Source organism: Pteropus alecto, unplaced genomic scaffold, assembly GCF_000325575.1.
Source record: "Pteropus alecto unplaced genomic scaffold, ASM32557v1 scaffold213, whole genome shotgun sequence".
Lineage (NCBI taxonomy): Eukaryota > Metazoa > Chordata > Mammalia > Chiroptera > Pteropodidae > Pteropus > Pteropus alecto.
In genome coordinates, this window is record NW_006434829.1 from 4,717,525 (window position 1) to 4,739,678 (window position 22,154).

The 22,154-nt window shown below is 42.0% G+C and overlaps 1 protein-coding gene across 1 annotated transcript; it reads left to right on the plus strand.

Annotated features, from left to right (window-relative positions):
• Positions 1–1,215: 1,215 nt before the first annotated feature.
• VPS33A (VPS33A, CORVET/HOPS core subunit) lies at positions 1,216–22,054 on the plus strand. The gene is made up of 13 exons (XM_006910004.3): positions 1,216–1,415; positions 2,838–2,903; positions 3,351–3,478; positions 4,382–4,568; positions 9,576–9,692; positions 10,579–10,753; positions 11,530–11,723; positions 12,941–13,067; positions 13,937–14,004; positions 14,677–14,814; positions 16,586–16,723; positions 18,271–18,439; positions 18,872–22,054. Exons 1-13 carry the CDS (start codon positions 1,314–1,316, stop codon positions 19,051–19,053), a joined length of 1,791 nt encoding a protein of 596 aa, XP_006910066.1. The 5' UTR covers positions 1,216–1,313; the 3' UTR covers positions 19,054–22,054.
• The last annotated feature ends 100 nt before the right edge of the window (positions 22,055–22,154 follow it).

A 22,154-nucleotide genomic window follows, 5' to 3' on the forward strand; every position in this document is an offset into this window, starting at 1 on the left:
ACTGAGCAAGTGCATAATATTTATAGGACAGTTACAGCACTATAGCAAAGTCTCCAAACATCTATACCAGTAAAACACCTCTGATCATCTAGCATCCTGGTCCTGTTTGAGGAGTTTATCCTGCTCTTGCTCACTTACACTCATGCATGCTTGAGATTTCACTAGCCTTGGGCGGTTGACTTATTAGAACAAGTTGTACCCTCATTAAACAGCTCATGGCATAGCCTGTTTACCTCATTTATTCTCACAGAGGGTGCTAAAATAATACACATTCTCAGTTGAGCAAAAACCCAACACCCGGGAAGACTTTGTGATACAGGGCGAAAACTGGGTTGAGAAATATGGAACGGTCTGCATGAGTGGAAACAAGTTATTTTAAAATCTGAATGGCTTTGATGGAATCATGAAATCGAGAGCGAAAGTATGTATATATGATTGTTTTTCTGCATATCCCTAAATTCTGCTCTTTGCTTACTCAGACTCCATAGTAATTACTTCGCGAGGCCTTTCTCCATAACATAAAGTACAAGTGTATAAAAGATTGAAAGGAGCCATGCACTCAAAGACCAAACATTTTCGTCTTTCACCAGATCCCAACTAGCCAACTTCTACCTCAAAGTATTGAAATGCATGTATCCTAAAACAGTATTTATTGAGAAATTAAGTTCCAGACACCCTTATTAGTTTTTTATACGAATTACACGATCCTCTTTGATTCCCTCAACTCACGAAGTTAACATGCAAATTTTACCGATGAAACAAGTGGTGGGACCTGGATAGTGTGTGCGTGAAATACCGTGTCGCAGTAAAAGTCTACGAGGACGAGCTAAACAGACATGTCATTCAAGGTTCCCTTGGCCCCTGGTGGTCAGTTTTGTAAATTTTAGCCCACAAACCAAAAGAGCAAAGCCAAAGACCTTTTATTTGCTATAATTCAAAAGATTTCCATTCAAGTTTAGCTTCAAATTACCATCTTACCGCGAGTGCGCTGGATGCTAAGAAGAAAGTCACATTTTTTTTTTCTTTTTTACTTAAAAGGGTCGAGCAGAATCCAGTCTCCGCCTTTAAATTCAATTCTCAGCGCCAAAGGACCCCCGAACTGACAGCGTCAGAAACCAAGCGGTGGAAGAAAGAGGCGGCGCTAGGGCCCGGAAGAGCAGCAGACGCCGGCTGATTCGGGTTTCCGGGTTGGGCGTGTTGTTGGCGGCCCCGGTCACGTGAACGCTCTGTCACATGACCGCGCCTAAGGGCTTCGTATAGAGAGTGTGATAGGACGTGTTTGGATTGGGGAAAAAGGTGGGCGGTGGGGCAGAATGGCGGCCCACCTGTCCTACGGGCGAGTGAACTTGAACGTGCTGCGCGAGGCGGTGCGTCGGGAGCTGCGCGAGTTCCTGGACAAGTGCGCGGGAAGCAAGGTGAGGGACGGGAAGCAGGGATAGCGCCCTCGGCCCCCGTCCGGCCTGGCCTAAGCCCGTCCGACCTCCGGAGCTCCCGGTGTATGAGGACCCCGGGAACCACGGGTCCCACAGCCCGAAGTCCGCCTGGCATCGTATTGTTTTGTGGCAGCACAATCTGCCACCGTGATGTCTCGCCCATTGGTGAACCAGCTGACAGCGGGACCGGTGAGGCGGGCCTGGTCTAAGGACGTAGATGGTGGGCCACTGTTCGTTACAACGTGTCCTTACAAATCATACCTTCCACAGTGTGCGAAGCACCAACACCTTACAACCTGCTGCTTACACGGATTATGAGAGAAGTCAGAGTTATTCGAGGTTTAATGTGACCTTACTGAAATAGGATTGTCTCTCCTGTTAGACGTTTCCTAGCACCCACCTCACAATGGAATCAGAAACTGTAGGTTGGGGGCTTTATAGGATTTCTTTTAAGTGGTATTACCTCTACCCTATCCCCTTAGGATTTATCGGTCCCCTTAAGTAACTGGTAGTACAACGCAAGAGAAAAGGAGAACTGAGGAAAGTCAGGAATCAATCTTCGAAAAAATGGAACCCCAAGAGGTAGAGTGGGTGCTAGCAGCTATTGAGAGAAGACAGCAGGCTAAGTCCTAGATGCCTAGTTCAAGCTCAAGATGTGATAAAATCGTGGACTGGATCATTGTCAGTATTCCGGTTGGAATATTGTACTAGACCTTTGCCAAGCGTTAGCGTTGGAGGAAAACGGAGAAAGTGCACAGGAGGTCTCTCCGTATTATTTCTTACAGCTGAATGTTGATCTATAGTTTTCTCAATAAAAATTTCAGTTAAAAAAAGAAAAATGACACCAGAGTTTAGCAGGAGAAATGCTCATAGAGCATTTGACGGATGGGGTCAGTAAGTTCTAGGTTAGAGTCCTGACCCCCTTCTACTACATATAAGGTCTAAGGTCCCTTTATAGCCTGGGACATGTTACTTAAATTTTCTGAGCCTTTTGAAATGTCCTCTTTTGTCAAAACTAGATTTGTAATACCTAATCAGAGGTTTTAATTTTATATAATTGGGTTACATGATACTTACGTACAAAATAGGTCAACTGTTGCCATTGGTGGTTTATATGTTCAGTCTAATCATTAATACCGTGACACATACACAACAAACTACGTTTCTTCTTCCATTGAGGACAATAGTTGAGTCTTGTCTTTCCCGAGACCGATGGTAGCATCACTTGCTCCTGATGCTCTTTTTCTTTAGACCTGTAGGATAGGGATGTTGTCCGAGGCTATTAAAATTTTTGTTAATTTGGAGTTTGAAGCAGATATTCCTACTTTGACTGCTGTGTTCTGTTGATGTTTTTGAAATTCCTGATATTAACCATAATAAGAGAATGTTTCTCCTCTCTTACAGGCGATAGTTTGGGATGAGTACCTCACAGGGCCGTTTGGTCTGATTGCACAGTACTCACTACTGAAGGTAAATGAGCTTTTGGGGTTTTGTTCAGGGATTAACAATTCTAAGAGCAACAATAATAGGATTTTACCTTTCTTCCTGAGTAACTGGCTTGCAAAGCTGTTTGGTCCTTATAAACACTGATACTAATTTGTGACTAACATTTTGTATACAATGATCCTTTGGCCTGTGATACTATACTAACTCTAATTTTAGGGAAATTATTAGCATTCTATTATGTGATCATTACCTGGTGTCTTTGATAGTTCATCATGTGAGTGTCATTTGAATTCAGATTCAATAGCAGTAACTTCAGCCTGAAACTTGATCCTTTATACATCTGGCTTTGGGGAATTGAATTTTGATAATTAACTATTAATATGCATTTGACTGGGAGTGTTTATGATGTCTGAGTCTGGATATGATGGGTAAAGACAGATTTTTTTGTTAACTTTTTGTGTGTTTTCCTAGGAACATGAGGTGGAAAAAATGTTCACACTTAAAAGAGGTCGTTTGCCAGCAGCCGATGTCAAGAATATTATTTTTTTTGTCAGACCCAGGCTAGAATTGATGGATATAATTGCTGATAATGTGCTCAGGTATGTCTCAGAGCTTATGTTTGGTCCAAAAGAGGTTGGTCCTTCAGGAAGTTTTAACATCCTGAGCTGCTCTTTGCAACCCCGTTTTCTTGCCAGTACATCAGAAGATGGTATTTTGGAAAACTGGGACGGGGTGAAAGAGTATCAGAGGGGGAATGGGAAACGTGAAGTTTTTCAGTTTGAGATGGGAGGTTTATCATATAACCCCATTCTTTCAGGGGAGCTAAATCTTTGAACCTGTATCAATAGTGAGGACCCCAATTCAAAACAAAACAAAGCAAAACGAAAAACCGCTAATGGTTATTTTTTCAATATACTGAATGTAGTGTGCTTGAATTTCATAAGCAAAATAAATAAGAGCTGATCAAAATTTAACGTAGCCTCCAATCTATAGAGGAAATTCTCCCAGCCCAGTCTGCCCTCTAGTGCAGTCGATTGATGTGGCCCCTAAAAGCTTAAAAGCAAATGGGCTATTTTGGGAAATCCACTGTCAAGGTTAGTAGAGTGGGAGTTAAGAATGACCTTTCTAAATGTAAGACTCCATATCACTGTGATGATTTGGTTTAAAGAACCATTTGTTTTCAGAAAGACACCGATATCCTGTTTCAATAAACCTGAGAGCTTTACTGCCTCATGAATAGTTTAAGAGAAAGCTAGAAAATGCATCGCGGAATAGTGGCTATGAATCAATGCTGCTTTCCTGCCGGGGATTAAAAAAAGAAGAGCGTGAGAGAACAACTGTAATAATTTGATCTCAAAGTCCATGTTTGTATGTTTATCTGGCCAGCATTTATTTAGTGCCTGCTGTGTACAGGCATAGAGCCAGGCTCTGGGAATAAAATAAGCAAAATAGTCTGTGACTCTATGGAGCTCATAAGCTAACAAATATTCCTTTTCTTACAGCGAAGACAGACGTGGCCCAGCCAGAGACTTCCATATTTTGTTTGTGCCACGCCGTAGCTTATTGTGCGAACAGCGGCTGAAGGACCTGGGTGTTTTGGGCTCCTTTATTCACAGGGAGGAGTACAGCCTAGATCTCATTCCATTCGATGGGGATCTCTTATCCATGGAGTCGGAGGGCGCGTTCAAAGTGAGTTTGACATTTTCTTTTTTAACGTCAGAGTTTAACTTTTGCCAAATTTAGGAGCATAACCTGTGTCAGGGTTATGTTTAGTTTGCATTTCCTTGGTGACCGTGAAACTGAGCCTTTTCGTATGTTTATTGATGTTTAAGATTTTTTTCTTCAGTAAATTGTAAATTGCTTGTTCATTTTCTTTGCCCATTCTTTCTTTTTGAGGAACTCTTTGTAGAGTCTGGGTTACAAAAGCTGCAGATATCTTCTCCCGGTCTGTGGCTTGTCTTTTAACTTTATAATATCTTTCATCATGTAGACATCTCCAGTTATGAAGTTGTTAAATTTTTGTAATAACAGCTTTATCGAGACATAATTCACATACCAAAAATTTCACCCTTTTTAAGCGTGCAGTTCAGCGGTTTTTAGTGTAGTCACAGAATTGTGCAGCTGTCACCACTTAGCCATCACCAATCTGCTGGAGTCTCTGTGGATCCGATGATTCTGGAGATTTCTTATCGATGAAATCGTAACGTGGCCTTTTGATCTAGCCTTTTTCTTAGCACAATGTTTTCAAGCTTCATCGGTGTTGTAGCATGTGTCAGTAGGAAGCTTTTTATTGTCAAATACTATTCCATTGTAATGATATCCAACGTTTTATTTATCATTCATCTGTGATGGACAATTGACTTTCACTTTTTGGCTGTCATGATGCCATGAACGTTCATACAAGGTTTCGTGTGTACACATGTTTTCATTTCTCTTAGCTATCCCTAGGGGTGTAACTGCAGGGTCATATGGTTAAACGCTATGTTTAACATTTTGTGGACCTGCCAAACCATTTTTCAGTGACTGCACTGTTTTATACTCCCACCAGCAGCAGATGAGGGGTTCCAATCTTGCATCCTTGTCAATACTTGTTATTGTCTATCTTTTCAAATTTCATCCTAGTGGATGTGAAGTATTAACACATTGTGGCTTTGATTTGCATTTCTGTCATGACAAATGATATTGATCATCTTTTCGTGTGCTTATTCCTATATCTGCTTTTGGAGAAGTGTCTGTTCAGATCCACGGTATGTTTTTAAAACTGAGTTTTTATCCTTTCATTATGAGTTTTAAGAATTCTTCATATATTCTGGAAACAAGTCCCTCTTATCAGATACACGATTTGCAAACATTTTTCCCATTCTTTAGGTTCTTTTAACTTTTTTGGTGAAAGTGGTATCCTTCAGTGTACCAATGTTTTTAATTTTGATGAAGTTCAGTTTATTTATTTCTCTTGTTGCTTATGTTTTTGGTGTCATATCTAAGAAATCATTGCCTAATCCAAGGTTATGAATTCACACTTGTATTTTCTTCAACAAGTTTTACAGTTTTAGTCCTACATTTAGGTTTGACCTCACCCTGAATTTATTTTTATGTGTTGTAAGAGTCTAACTTCATTCTCATGCACATGGATATCCATTTGTTCCAGCACTTTCCATATTTAATTGTCTTGATTCCTTTGTCGAAAATCAGTTTCCATAAACGTGTTTATTTCTGGTGTCTCAGTTCTGTTCCATCGGTCATCATGTCTGTCTCGTGCCAGTGCCACACTGTCTTGATTACTATAGCTTTGCAGTAAGCTTTGAACTTGGGAGGTGTGAGCCCTCCAGCTTAAAGTAGTTAAATATATCCCTTTTTTTCTTTAAGTTTGTGCTTTTTGAGTCTTAATAAATCCTTCTCCACCCTGAAGAGGAAGAATCTTATATTTTCCTTTAAAAATTGTGAAGTTTCGCTTTTCATATTCAGGTCTCTAATCCAGCTTGAATCGTGTATTTCTGTGGCGTGTGTGGTGTGAGGTAGGGAACTAGGTTATTTTTCCCACGTGGGTGAGCAGTTTTTCCAGCAGTATTTTTCCCCACTGATTGTTTTCAGCGTGTTTATTAGTGAATGTGCACAGCTTTGTTTACTAGTTCTAAAAGGGTTCTTGCAAATGTAATTTTATATATTTTTGAATTTGCCATCTTTATTTCAAAGAATACTTTCTTTCATAAGAGCATTATTTCATCTTTAAAAATGTAATTTGAAAATGTTTTATAAATGTAATTTGTGCACATGGAAAATTTATTTAAGTAAGAAATAAATTTTTAAGTAAGAGTGAAAATTAAGCCACTCTCCACGCCATAAACTGCCAGTTCCTTCCCAGAAACAATCACTAATTCTTTTTAGTTTTTTGGAGATGATTTATGCAGCTACAGCTCATAGTGTATATAATACCCTCCCACTTTGAAACAAATGGTAGCGTCGACTATGTAACCTTGGTATCTTGCTTTATTCTTTTAATAAAATATCCTGGATCATTTTCTACCATATAAGAGAACAGTTCCTTATTCTCGATTGAAACCGCATAGTGTTCCACATTTTGAATGTACCATAACTTATGAAAGCAGTCCCCTTTCAAAGGACACTTCGTTGTTTCTCATCTTCTGCTGTTAGAGGCAGTGCTACAATGAATGACCGTGCACGGGTCACATTTGTCTTTTGACTTTGCTGATGGTAGTTTTTGCCACATGTGGTTTCTTATCGTAATCACATTTATCTGTCTCCTTTGATTTATGGGTTTGTGACGCTGATGCTGCTGGTCTAGGGACTAGAACTTTTGGAAATCACTGATGTCGTACAAAAGATTATTTGAAATGTTTTCTTCCCCAGCATTTTGTTACAATGATCACCACTTCGAAAGAGTTGACAAGAGGCAGGACTCAGTGGCTGATTAATTTTATAACCGAGAGTTTCTTGCTCATTCTTGCCATATTCCCCCATTGGTTTGCTTACGCTAAACCTCGCCCACTGAGGTACAGATTCATGCCCACCAACATTTTCTATAAAAAAAATTCAAACATACAGAAAAGTTGAAAGAATTTTACAGGGACCACCCGTATATCTATCACCTAGATAAGGTTTTGCTATGTTTGCTTTATCAATTATCTATAGTGGTATACCCACAAATAATTAACTCACATTGTGTAATTAATGTGAATTGGTAGCAGCTGAGGAAAATTTGTCCTGGCATGACAAAACTTGTCCAGAGGGGAGAGTTGCTGTTTATTTAACCAGAGATTTGCGCAAAAAAAAAAAAAAGGATGATTATTTTCTGCTGAGAGCTTCAAGCTACGGGCTTTGTGCGTTCATTAAGATCCTGTTTAGAAGTCCAAGTGGTAAAGCTAAGGGTTCTAGTTAATGTTAGTGTCAACCTCGATTTCTTATGGAGTCGAGGTCATTTTACTTATTTATGTGATTTTTAAACAGTGTAATTTAGCATTTCTCGGCATCAGAACGCGTTCTAGATCTTTCTGTGCTCTTAGGATATGATTATAATCATCCTCTTTGTACTGTACAAACATAGGAATTAGAATTCTGCTCAGTTTAATGCTCAATAACAGCACTGGACATATTGTGACCTTCATTTGTATATAGAAAAATCAATATTATAAAATCCATCTCCTTTGCAAAAACAAGTTTAAAAAAATGCTTCGCAAGGTATTCTATTGTGTAGGCATGTGGGACTTTGAAGTCAAAAAATTGTGTATTTAAATGTTAATGGCCATTGGCCTTTGGGCCTTCCAAAGTGCCCTCATGGCTTGAAATACCATGTGGCATTTCACAGGTGCAGAATAAAGTCGAGATAGTGATACAAATAATCACCCCACCACCAATTACATTAGAGCAAAAAGTTCAATATCTTTTTTACATCTTTTTTTTTTAAAAGATGGAATTATAAAAGGAATATTTTGGCAATAACACTTTTTAAGTTAAAAAAATATATATATGAATGCCCTTCTGAGAGATGTTCCTGAATATGTTTTTTTCTTGAATTTTCTTGATTAGCCCTGCTCTAATCAAGAGTTTAAAAGTAATTTTGACAGAAAGTATATCTTTAGACATTCTCAATTTTGGCCTCTCATATTCAGCGAAATGTTAAAATACTCCAGACTTGCCCTCTCGTCCTTAGTCCCTCACCTGTTGGTGTCCCCTCCTTCCTGGCTTTGGACGCTAGAGATGCATGTGGGGGAGGGGTACAGTGTATCATTTTGACTTACGAGTGCATGATGGTTGTAAAAAATCCAATTTCTAATGAAAGTTAACCTTTTTCAAGCAGTTGCTATATGTTTCAGGTGTTAGGATTAAATGTTTTATACACATTTTTCTCATTTAATCCTTACATTATATGGAATGTACTCCCTTCTACAGATAAATAAATTGAGGAACAAAGAGGTTATCTAATTGGCCTAGGGAGCAGCTGGGAGGTGACACCTTGAGTCCAGAACCTGTACCCTACTTACCAGTGTCAAAACTGAAGGCTCCCTCTCTCACTTCTCAGCTGGTTTTGTGTGTATTTATTTTTTAGCCTTTTTTCTGATGTAAAAAAAAAAAAGATATATTTTTATATATTTTACAAAACACACTTTGTATAGTTTATAAACTAAAATGTGTTTTTTTAAATGAGATTATGCTCTAAAAGGTTGTTCCGCTACCCCTTTCCTCTCTCAAGATGTTATGGCCTTCATTTGTTGCTCATATATAAGAAAATCTGCCTTGTGTTTGTAAAAACTGCAAAGTATTTTGTCGTGTGGTCCTCTGGGACTTTGGGAGCCAAAGAATATGTGCCTTTGTGGGTATTAGCATGTGGCCCTCGCTGAATGTTTTACTAGAGTTGACACTGACCACAGCGAGTGAGAGAACCCATGTAAGTATTAATCAGTAGTTTATTCAAGAGCTGGTAAACTAAGAGCTGGCATGCCTGGTGAACGCTTTTCTTCCAGAAGGGGCTGCCCCAGGGGAATCGCTTCCACAGCTGCACCCTGACAGTAGAGCTGCTGGCTTCATGGCCTAGAATGCCCCACAGCAGCTTCGTAAAAGGGGCCTGAGTCCCAGGTGGAGTGGTCTCACCACCTGCAGTGGGGCCCCTCTCCCCGGCAGACACCCCCAGTAGGCTCCCAGATGACCCTGGCTTGCAGTAAGGATCCTTGCTCCCCACAGGAGTGCTACCTGGAGAGCGACCAGACCAGCCTCTACCACGCAGCCAAGGGGCTGATGACCCTGCAGGCCTTATACGGGACAGTCCCCCAGATCTTCGGGAAAGGAGAGTGCGCCCGGGTAAGAAACAGGGTGTCCCTGGTGGCCAAGGGAGGCCCCCTAGGACCCAAAAATGGGGAGGAGTGGGGAGCTATTTACAAACAAGGCCCGTCCATCCTTTTTATTTGGGAATTCGACTACTTGCTAAAATTTATTCGTTACCCCCAAATCCATATGCAGGGTTTCGTGGATACCCTCAAAGCGGCAAAACACCGGAGTTGCCCAGTGTGCGGGCTGGCAGCTGGGGTCGGACACAGTGCGCTCTGCCCTCTCGTTCCGGCTCCCACACTGTAAACAGTGTCCTTTTGGGCCACCATGTGGTGCCACGCACTACCTAACGCCACATATTTCGCATTTCTGTTCTTTTTGTTGGTGATTTTGCTATTAAAACGGCCCCGTGCATAGTGCTGAAGTGCTATTTAATGTTCAAGAATGCAGGAAGGCTGAGATGTGCCTTAGGGAGGAGACACGTGTATCAGAAAAGCTGGCCTTCCTCGTGGGTGGGAGTGCGTTGGCCCTACGAGCTCATGTTATGAATCAACGATACATATTTAAGTGTCTTTAAACAGAAACACACACTAAACAAGTTTACATATTGATCATTTGCTTGCGGGAACCTCACCCATCCCATGGCCCCCCACTCCCCGGGGAGCCAGTGGTTCAGTATTCACTATCCATGTTCATGGTGGCTTTACAGAAATAGCGGCTGCCATTGGCCAAAGTATGATTGCTGACCTGGGTCGCCGGCAGCAAATGCTTTTCTGTAGCTGCTTATTTCTTACCAGTCTCACTCTTCCACCGTTTTGCTCCTGCTTTTACTTTTTGGATTGTCTTTCTGTTTTTAGCTGACTTTTAAAATCTGCTAATTCCCGGGAGGGCCCCCCCTGATCCAATGTTTTGTTTCCAGCAAGTGGCCAATATGATGATTAGGATGAAGAGAGAGTTTACAGGAAGCCAGAATTCAGTATTTCCGGTTTTTGATAATCTCTTGTTGCTTGATCGAAACGTGGATTTATTAACGCCTCTTGCCACTCAGCTCACGTATGAAGGACTCATTGATGAAATTTACGGCATTCAGAACAGTAAGTAAAGTGACATCTATTTTTGCTAATAGGTAATCCGATAAAAATATCAAAAAGGTCATTTTTTAAGAAAGTACTTTCTTTACATATAAATCAGAATATTTGAAAAAATATATAAATACTGACTTTTGACTTTTAGATACTGGGATTAAACTGCTGAGTAAACTGCTGTTTCCCGTCACACAAGGGCTGGCCGGATGTATAGTGTTCAGGACTGTGCCTGTCCCCTGGGAGCAGAGGCCATCGTTAAACACAGGCTGGTACTGCAGTTTGGTGGCTGGCAGTCGTGCAGGAAAGCTGTGGGAGAGGCGGCCTTGGAGCTGGGTTTGGAGAGAGGGGGTTGCTATGAGGGGCAGCCTCATAATAAAAGCCGGGAATGGTGAAGCGACCAGCTTGGTAAAAGCAGAGAACAGAGCCGAGGACGTATCCTGGGGGAAAGGAGATTGGGGACACTAGGTAGAAGACTGAAGGCCTGCAAGAGTTTAAGTGTGATGGATGATTGGGTCAGAGGTCACAAATGGGTTTGGTTTGCTTTGGGCCCACATGATGTTTGTTTGTTTCTGTCCTTATTTAAAACTTGAGAAAATTTTAATAATACTTCTGATCAAAGTGTACTGTGATCATGGAAACATGAAAACCTCAGTGCTGTATACCATTTTTCTCTAAAGCCGGCTCACATCGCTCCTGAGTGGGAAAAGTCTGTTTTGTGCCTGGGCGCTTGATCGGTCCTTCTGGGACATGCGCACAGGTGCTCGTTCTCTCGCACTGTTGTCCAGGTTACGTGAAGTTGCCCCCAGAGAAATTCGTGCCCAAGAAACAGGGTGATGGGGGGAAGGATCTCCCCACGGAAGCCAAGAAGCTCCAGCTGAACTCGGCCGAGGAGCTCTATGCTGAGATCCGGGACAAGAACTTCAACGCAGTGGGCTCCGTGCTCAGCAAGAAAGCCAAGGTGATCTCGGCGGCATTTGAGGTGAGCCAGTTCGGTTGTCCTCTTGCTACTCTTGTCACAGGCTGGACTGCCCACCCACGAGGACAGTGACAGCTGCGCACGGATACAGCCACTGAGCACGGCTTCCTCATCCTCAGAAACCGTAAACTCTGCTATTGGAGGACCCATGGGTTTCTTTTCTAACTTCTTAGACCCGGCAGAGGAGATGTTGTGTTAAGGTTTTCTCTCATTTGGGGGGCCGGGCACAGGGAGCCATGTTTGCAGCATGCTAGCTTTTGTCATAAACATTCATTTTACTGTCTTCTTTTGAAATATTTCCTACCTCATTTAAGAGGAAGCCAGCTGTGTTATAAATAGAAGTTCCTCTCTAATGAACTTGCAGTCTGGGGTGAAAGCTCCCAGTCTGGCCGACCTGCCAGTCCCGGCAGATACCGTGGGTGATAATGACAGTGAAATCCCCAGCGCCTGAGTTTGTTAATTGGCAGCTTCATCACCACCTTCCTGCCCCCTCTTGCCCAGCCCCTGCTTCAGTCTTGGCGAAGCTCGATTCTGAAACATGGGAGAGCAGTACAGTGATAGACTCTGAATACCTAGAATTTAGAAGCGCAAGTCGGGAGAATTTTTGAAAACGAATTTTTCACTGACTATGTATTTCCAGATCTCATCTTTCTTAGGAATGATATTCATTAGTTGATTTTCGTATTTCTGAAGTTGCTTTGGTTTAAATTGATCACATTTTGCAAAAAATGTATATATATTTTCTCATCACTACACAAGGTTCGCTTTGTTCACAGACAATATTCAAGTTTGAGGTTCGGGAGTCAGAATGGATTTTTTTTCTGTTCTAGAGGAAGCTTTTTACTATACATATTTCTCTCTTAACATAATGCTTCTTTTTAGTGTTTTATTCAGAAATTTTTGTGGTTCACATAATACTGTCCCCCCAAAATACTCAGATGCCCACAAAATAACGATCCCAACACAAGCCATTGCATGGGAAGAGAAAACCTTAGGCATTTGCTCTCCACGGAATCACTCATGCTTTTACCAGGCATCGTGAACTTATCTCTTCTGTTTTACTACGTAACGTTGGAGCTGGCTTTGGCCTGATTTATTTGTATTCCGTTCTTTCTTTCACATTAACATAAATTAAATGTCTTCTGAACCACGCAAGGAACATAGTACTTAAAAGTGAGTGTCTGCCCTGCTCAGAGGTTCTGCCATTCTGCGTGTTTCAGGAAAGGCACAACGCTAAGACAGTGGGGGAGATCAAGCAGTTCGTTTCCCAGTTGCCCCATATGCAGGCGGCGAGGGGCTCCCTTGCGAACCACACCTCGATTGCAGAGCTGATCAAAGATGTCACCAGTGAGTATCCTGTGGTGCGACAATGTTTGTCTGAGCTGGCCTGCACGCAGTGTCTGCCGCCATGGTCCTTGGCAGCAGAATACAGTCCAGGGAAAGTCAGCTCTGTTTTAATATGGTGCATGATTCTCAGTGTTAAGCGTACACGTGTTCATGATTAAAAGTCTTCCATTTGTGGTCAACTCATTTCTTTTATTATTAAAATAATATAATCATATGGTCATATACTTGGAATATTGATAAGAGAAAAGAATTCTTTCAAAATTTGTCACCATAATATGAGGAGGTTAATTTTTCAGTCTAGTTTTTTTCCTGTTGTTAAGGATTATTTAATTAGAGCAGTGTGATGTTTCTGGTTTTTTGTTTTTCCCTTAAAAACTTCCTGCAGAATTGGTGTAGAGAGCACATGTTGAGTGTTTCGAAAGAGCTCAGAAGGTGTGTACTAAACCAAAAGCGAGTTTATTCATCATCACACAGGCTGGAAAAGCTGACTAGGAGATTGTTCGGTGCTCCGTACTGAGTATACTTGGAATCTTAAATACAGCCCAGTGTCAGAAACTCAGTTCTTTGTTTTCACATTAATAGAAATCTATTGAAATTGGGTTGAACCTGATGATAAAAGTGAATTGCTCTAGGGCAATTGGTTTTCGCAGATATTGGGGCAAAATCCTTGAGACCTGTTTTTTGAGCCCTAAGGATAGCAGAGGGGTATAGCGGTCAACTATATCCAGATGTAACTTAGGAGAACAGGGTTGTGGGGTTTTCTGTGCTTTTAGAAGATTCTTGTCAGGTGACGATTTCAACCTTCGCTTGCTTTCTTTTTGGCACGTCTTGTTTCTTAATTTCTAAGTTGCGGATTTTCTACATTTTAGCTTCCGAAGACTTCTTTGATAAATTAACAGTGGAGCAGGAGTTTATGTCTGGAATAGACACTGATAAGGTATGTAAACAATAAAACTGATATAACAAATAACTGATAGTTTATCTAACAAAGATTACAGCTATAAAAGTAATGGCTTTGACTGCAGTGTCTTGCATGTTTTTAAGAGCAAATGCAAAATGTGAAAATACAGATTTCATCAAGTAACAGACATTCAACATTACTCTGTGGGAGCAGTTTCTACAATGCACACAGGGAGGTGAGAGCTGGCCCTGAAATCTAGGAGCTGTAAGGGCTGTGATCGAGTGAGGTACTTGCTTTCGGAGAGAAGTGGTCGTATAATTCCTTTATATATCCACCTCCATTAATACATTAATAAGATTTCAATGTATGAAAATTTCCATCTTCTAAAAAAATTCCTGTTACTGGTCATTTCCACGTTACTGAGAACAACGAGGTCACACGCGCCTCCCGGGAGGTTGTCCGCGAGGCAGATGAGTCCAGGCAGGCATTCGCAGTGCCGGTGTGTCCTTGCCAGCCTGATGGCTGGTGCGTTTGCGCGGTGGCTGAGGGTGTGCGTGGCAGGGGCTGGAGGGAGCGAGGGAGTGTGAGAAAAGAATGAGCCATTCTCTCACACATATCCTTTATTTGACTTTGAAAAATAATAGTATATATCACATTTTTAGAGGTCCCTAAACCAGATGCCAGTGTATGTCTATACTTTGTTTCCAGGTCAACAGTTACATCGAGGATTGTATTGCCCAAAAGCATCCGCTCATCAAGGTGTTAAGACTAATTTGCCTCCAATCCGTATGCAATAGTGGACTCAAACAAAAAGTTTTGGATTATTACAAAAGAGAAATTCTCCAGGTTAGTATATTTGTAAATTACTAATTTGCCAAAGGAGAAAACATCTTTTAAAAAAAATACTTCCCAAATCTGCTATTTTGGTATATGATTTCCATTGTCTTTTAAATTTTTTAACTCCTAGAGAGATGGTCCTTGGTGTTGCATTGTGTCTTGTATTTGCATAGTAATAGCCGCTCATGTTGACTGAGCATTTACTAGACCAGGCCCCTGGTTCTACTGGAAGAGCTATTATGTGTGGTCATTTGTTTAACTGTGACAGCAGGTCTGTGAGTCATCCCATTTTATGGATGATAAAACTGAGGCACAGAGTAGTCATGGAACTGCCCCAAGGTCACCCAGCCAGTAAGGGGCTGAGCCAGCGCTAAAATTCAGGCACCTGCGGTCTGGTGCCCATTCTCTTACCAGCCAGTATTCGACAGAGGAAGAGAACTCTCTGCAAATTTCTAATAATAATTCCTTACCAGACTCAAATTAACCCTGTGTTACTTTATAATAAGAAAAGCCCACTGTTTGCAAATGCCTCAGGCAGGATTTATTTGCTAGTATCAGTCACAGTGAAGTACATTACTGTTAAAACTAAATGCTCAGTTTTTTGTTTTTGTCTTTTTAAAAATTACACAAATAGCACATGCGTCCTTGTCATATAATGCAGAAGTACATGGAGCAAAATGTGAACATCCCTGCACCCCACTCCCAGCCCCATCCCCCCCAGATAAGACCAACGTCAGCAGTTTGGCTAGTGTACGTCCACGTTTTCTTCTTATATTTCCATACACACAAGTTTATACACACAGCCTGTGGGGCGAGACTGGCTGGATCCAAGCCAGCTCTGTCGCTATTAGCCATGTGGCCTTGGGCACATTAAAATGGAGATGATAATATTATCCACCTCGTGGGGTTATAACAAAGATGAACGAGTTAACGTATGTAAAGTGCGTAGAACACAGCAGTGCCCCGCACACAGACAGAATAAGTATCAGCTATTATTATTGTTATTATTTACTAATAATTTTTTAAAAGAAATCAAGCCCTTCTATACATAGTATTCTATTATTATATATTTTTTGTCCTTAAGAATATATCCAGAAAATCATTCTTTTCTCTTCTCAGAATGTATAGGTCTACCTCATTTTTTTTAAATAGCTAATTATATCCCGTATAAATATATACTATACAGCTGACCCTTGAATGATGCAAGAGTTGAAAATCCACCTGTAACTTTTGACTCCCCAAAAACTTAACTACTAACAGCCTGCTGTTGACAGGAATCCCTACCAATAACATAAACAGCCGATTAACACGTATTTTGTATTTCTGTGTATTATATACTGTATTCTTAGAGTAAAGTAAGTTAGAGAAAAAATGTTATTAAGAAAATCAGAATAAAGACAAAATACATTTACAGCACAGTGTATATTTAGCAAAAAAAAAATCCACACACAAGTGGACCCATGTAGTTCAAACCCATGTTGTTCAAGTGTCCACTGTAATTGATCTGATGCTAGCTTATGTTGGGTCCATAAATTCTGACTTTAAAGTAAACTTTTTAAGTCCCTCTTTGAGGCAATGAGCTGGGTTATTGCAACGGGCAAGCACTTTTAGGGCACGTTTCATCCTCTGTGCCGCCACGTGCTCATGGCAGTCACCACCCGGACTTTGCTACCAGGCCTTGGAGAACAAGCCAGATTGACTTCTTGTAAGCGCTCTGTTTTGAAAGTGGCAGAAAGCCTCCTCCTATTATGACATCCAGGCCAAACAACTTCTCTTGCAGACATATGGCTATGAGCACATATTGACCTTACACAACCTGGAGAAGGCCGGCCTGCTCAAACCGCAGACGGGGGGCAGAAACAACTACCCAACGATCAGGAAGACACTGCGCCTCTGGATGGATGATGTAAACGAGCAGGTAAGACCCACTCCTCACTTCTGCGCTCCTTAGTCGCTGGTTAACTGTTTGCGACGACAGATGCTACTCCATCTACACATCCACCTTGCTTTCCAAACACAATTTTCTAATGTTTTTGAAAAAGTAATGTGTTCGTGTATTGTGTCTACCAGCATCTCCACAGGAAACAGAGGGTGCTCTCGCACTGCAGAGTTGGAGGAGAGTTTTGTAAAGATGGGAGTGAGGGGACCAGTGGGAGGGAGTGCAGTGGGGAGCTTAAGGGCAAGAGAGGGAGCTGTTCCAGAAACCTCTCCGGGACCTGGAAAAAAGAGCCATACAGAGAGGCCGGCTTGACAAGACGAGGGATGAGAGGCCTCTGGTCGGGGGACCCAGCCAGCCCTTAGCAGTGTCCCAGAGAGGAAGCCAGGGCAAGAAAACCCTGGCCTCACACTGCGGCCCACACTCCCGTTTCCTTCTGGTGCCTCCCACTGGCCAGATGCAGAAGGCTTGGCAGCGTGTTGGTACAGAACCTGCAAGTTGGCCACCTGGGCTCAGCCAAGGAGAAGAGCAGAGAGGATCTGAAAGATGTCCGACACGCAGAGTACAAAAGTCAGCCTGTACCCATCTAACCGCCATCCCCACTCGGAGGCAGCCGCTGTAACCCAGATTTTTCTCTCTCCTTCCAGAAAGAGTCTGTGTACATACACTTTTACATAAATGTGCATATTCTATACCATTGGTCTCCAAAGCAGGGTGCACCTTGCTTTACGTTTATTGTTTATTCCAACTTTTCTAAATTTCTTTTTCTCATTTTCTCTTTTGGTTTTTCATAAGGAAATGATTAGGCCTCCTCTTGCAACAAAAGCTAATAATTAAAGTCTCTATCAATAGCGACATTGCATTATTTTTCCCCAATTGGAATGTAGTACTCTTAATTCCTGTGTTATACAGAGTCAGTGCTGTATTAGTTCATCTCTCTCCACTGTTCTGACCTGCTGTCCCACCCACCCCTTAACACTGTCTTGGAGACTGTTCTGTGATCCACCTCATTTTTAAAAGTTCTTTGTGATTGCTACATAGTGGTGTTGTAAATATCCATTATTTTATGATTCAACTGATAGAAATTCAGGTTGTTCCTGGTCTTTCGCTGGTACATACGATGTTGCAGTTAATATGTTTATGCTTTGGTCTGTTCTCCCCTGGCGTACGAACCCCTCTGTGGGATAGAACCCTAAAAGTAGAATTGCCGAGTTCAAAGGTTATGCATATCGCTGCTCAGCTAGAGAGTGCCAAGTTACACACCAAGAAGTTTCTTGCCAAATCAAGTAACAATTTTTCATCTTCGGTATCTAGAGATGCTTTAGGTGGCTTTTCAAGATGTGGGTCAAAAGTGAACCTCTGGCTGCTAAGAACAGAGCCTGAGTGGGGCGGATTGGAGCAGGACGGTGGGGAGAGGTGGCGGGGAGTTGTTTGCGTTTCTGCCTTCTAAGACAAATCAAATAATTTCGGATCACCCAAAAGCCCCGTCTCCATACCGACAGTCTTTTCCCCCCGTAATTATTTAACAGAATCCCACGGACATATCCTACGTCTACAGCGGCTACGCGCCGCTCAGCGTGCGGCTGGCCCAGCTACTGTCGCGGCCTGGCTGGCGGAGCATCGAGGAAGTCCTCCGCATGCTCCCGGGGCCACACTTCGAAGAGCGACAGCCGTTGCCCACGGGACTGCAAAAGAAACGTAAGTCTCAGTGCAGGATCTGCAGATAATGTTAGTGCGTTTTCGTGTATTATGCACTTGCTTTGTAAAGTACATTCATTAAGTACTTAGGAGGAGTTCAATATGCCTCTTTTGTTAGTCACTAATGTATATTTTAAGGGCTAGCGCCTGTTATTCCCTCAGGGGTAGCAGCTTTCCGACATCTGAGTTGAGAATCTCAGTCGTTAGAAAAAACATTCGAGATCAAAGTCATGTTCCTAAAAAAAAAAAGACAAGAAACAACAGAAAATAAAAATAAAATCGAAAAAAAATCGCATTCTTGAATTTCAAAAGAGCTGTCTGACCAAGATACGTTTGACATTTTCTTTCTTATGAACAATGCAGTTTTTTAAGAGGTGGGAAGAGAAGCTCCAACAATAAATAATTGTTAATTCTGAAATGTTTAAATTTTAGGTCAACCGGGAGAAAACCGAGTCACCCTGATATTTTTCCTCGGGGGTGTAACCTTTGCTGAGATCGCTGCCCTGCGGTTCCTCTCTCAGCTGGAGGACGGAGGCACAGAGTATGTCATCGCCACCACTAAACTCATGAACGGGGCCAGCTGGCTGGAGTCTCTGATGGAAAAGACTTTCTAGGGCGTTCAGAGTGGACTTAACGAGCGGACTGCAGAATAAACGGCCCCTTGGAAGAAGTTGCCGGAGGGAGTGCAACCCCGTAAAGGAATAACACAGGAATACAGAATTTACTTCAGGAGCAGCTTCTTAAATTATGCTGATTTCTCCTTTCTGCTTCTCTCGTGTGTTCCAAATTTCTTCAAGAAAGAAGAATGGAGAATCAACCCGGGTCAAAGAAACACCAGTTGTTCATGTTCTAAGCTCAGGATCTTCATTAGAGACCTCTGGGAACATGTTAAGGATGGTGGGGATGGATAAACTATACAGCCTCACTAACGGGGCCGGTTCTTAAAGTAAGAAAGCCGGGACCAAGCAGGTAAGCATGAAAACCGAAGTGGAAAGTCCAACTCCTGATAAGTAGAGCTCAGTTTCTTGAAAGCGCAACGTGCCTGGGGCAATTCTAGCTGTTGGGGGCTAGAGCTACTATCACCGGGTGGAGATGGCTTTTTATGAGTATGGCACATTATATTCGTTGTCACCAATCTCTGTTTTGATTCCTTTCACTTTTGATTTCTCGGCTTTTATAAAGCAAGAGGTCTGAGGAGCTGCTTTTCCCATAACGAAGTTTATGGTCTGTCTGATCAGCTACATCTGTGTGGGTCCCAGACTTATCAAGGGCTTTTGACATGGAAGAAGGTAATAACTGGGGAGCAGCTTCCTGAGAATTTAACCATTCAGAGACGCTTTCTTAGCGTACCTGTTATTAACTCCAAGGCATTTCAGTGGTAGCTGCCTCCATGGTGGTCTCAATCTTCCTTCCCATCGTGGGCCCACCGTGCGCTTCGGCACCTGCCGCTTCAACATGTTGCAACTCCATCTCTCTGGTGCCTGTCACATGTACTTCTCTAGCAGTCTGTGGCCACTCTCTACTCAACCACTTGCATTTCCTTTGCTTGAAAACACCTAGCTCCGTTTCAGTCCCTAGTCTGGTGACCTTGGCCTCCCTCTGGCACAGCCTGCTATGGTCTTGGAGTCCAGCAGGCACAGCTGCTACTCGTCCTGCAGGAGACTGCTAGGCTGTGGGAGAGGGGTGGGGTGTCGGTGGAGAAGTCGGAAGTCTCCCGCCTGCTCCGCCCCAGTGTCTGGAGGAGTTGAAGCCGAGGAGGGGACCAAGTTGATGGCTTCATAGCCCTTGCCCACGACTCCAGCAAAATTAGCTTGTCCTCCTCTTTGCCAGGGGACCAGAATCGGCATGCCTCCCTACGTGTGGTTTCCATTGTTAATTAGTAACTGTACATGTTTTTCCTCACTTCTTTTTATTAGTTGAATTCTGTTAGGCACATTGCACGTTATGAAAGAGAAATTCTGTATTTTAAAAAAAGTCTCTTTCTTATAAGAATCAGGGATAGAAGAGGTAGTTTTTAAAAGATTTGCTCCCCGTGGATTTAATTTGGCTTCAATGGTCAGTATTTGGAAATGGGCTTAACAAAAAAAACGATTCCTGTTTTAGAAAATCGTTTTTCAGACCCTTGTTATCCCAGGGAGATTAATTTATACCTTTCAGCCCTAGCAGTTGTCAGCCTCAGTCACCTTAGAGGATGAAATGTACCTTGTCCCTCAATGTTTTTGCCTCATGGGATTTGGGAATTCAAGTCCAGTCAAGTCTCCTTGGTTGGGTTTTTTGTCCCATGAACAGATACTCAGCTGTGTCTCCTGTCTGCATTCACTCATGACTCTATATTTGCCTCTTCAGAGCATAGCTAGGTCAGCTCCTAAAAACGCATTCCACAGAAGACTTAAAAACATCACTTGCCTCATTTGTATGCAAGTGGAAAGTGGTGAATAATTATATATTATACGCCTTTGTGTCAGTTCATTTAATACTTGAAGCAGTCTTTATCTCAAAGGAGTATGCCCTTACTGAGAAAGGGTATGTGAATGGTACATTTATTCCTGGAGAGGGTAGATTGTTTACACCATGTTGGACTTTTGTCTGTTTGGGTAGACAGTTCTGCTACACCAGGAGTCCCCTTAAAAAGGAGTCTACATACATAAAGAAGTCTATGTAGGCACTGTTTTGTGTCTTACTATACACCTTTGAATTTTAGCTAACAGAGAAATAAGTATTTGAACTATAGTTTCACTGTGGAGCAAGACAGTAACGGTTTAAAGGAGGCGGATTAAAAACAGTGCATTTAATTCTTGGAGAGAACTGGGAATGGAAATCTCCATGGGACTTCTAGTCTATTCTAGCTCTGCCCTCACTGGAAAGGAATTGTGATTGGTCATGGCATGCCAGTTTGTCTCTTGTTCTCAGTTGTACATTAGAGACTTGGATTCAAGAAGAAATATTTTTTAAAGTACTAAAATGATCAAAATGTCTACAGACAGGAAGAGGGGCTCTGATAGAAATGGCAAGGCATAGAAATACAGACATCACATAGACTGAATTTTGAACAGATTGAATTATACTCTAGAGCCTGTATTATTTCTCATAGGATTTAATGATGACATACTGCAGAAAATAGAGAATGCCTTTTTGTCATCCAACAGAGAAAAAGGCAGTAATGTAAAATTTCTGATTCTCGTATTTCCAAGTGAATGCATACGAACTTCAAGCCACATAATATTTCTTAGTTGCAGTCACTCTGTTGCTGTAAAATATCCCAAATGGGGTGGTGACTAGAGGCTGCAGAGGCTGGAACACATAGCTGCTTTGAGACATCCGTTCGAAGGATGGGAGAGGTAAAGGTGAACAGGATCAGACCTGTTTTAATAGCCTCCCTTTGTCATTGGTTACTTTGGTGTGGAATGAGGGTATAATGTCAGCCACGCTTTCTTTCCTCTGACTACGCAGGACACGGAAGCCTTCAGATGACCAGTTCTCTGGGGGAGCAATTACCACTCACTGGCTTCCTGAGCGGCTTGATAATGGTCTGCTCTGGTTTTCAGCCGAGCTGCGGCCGGGGCTATGATTTGATAAAAAGAGATCCTGATCAAATTAAAGAGCCATTTGCTTCTGGATGATGATGTTGATAAAAGGGTTGGTGTCCACACTGCTTTTTTGAAAGGTCAAAAAAAAAAAAGTCTTTAACAAGAAAGTACCACAAAAAGCAAAATAA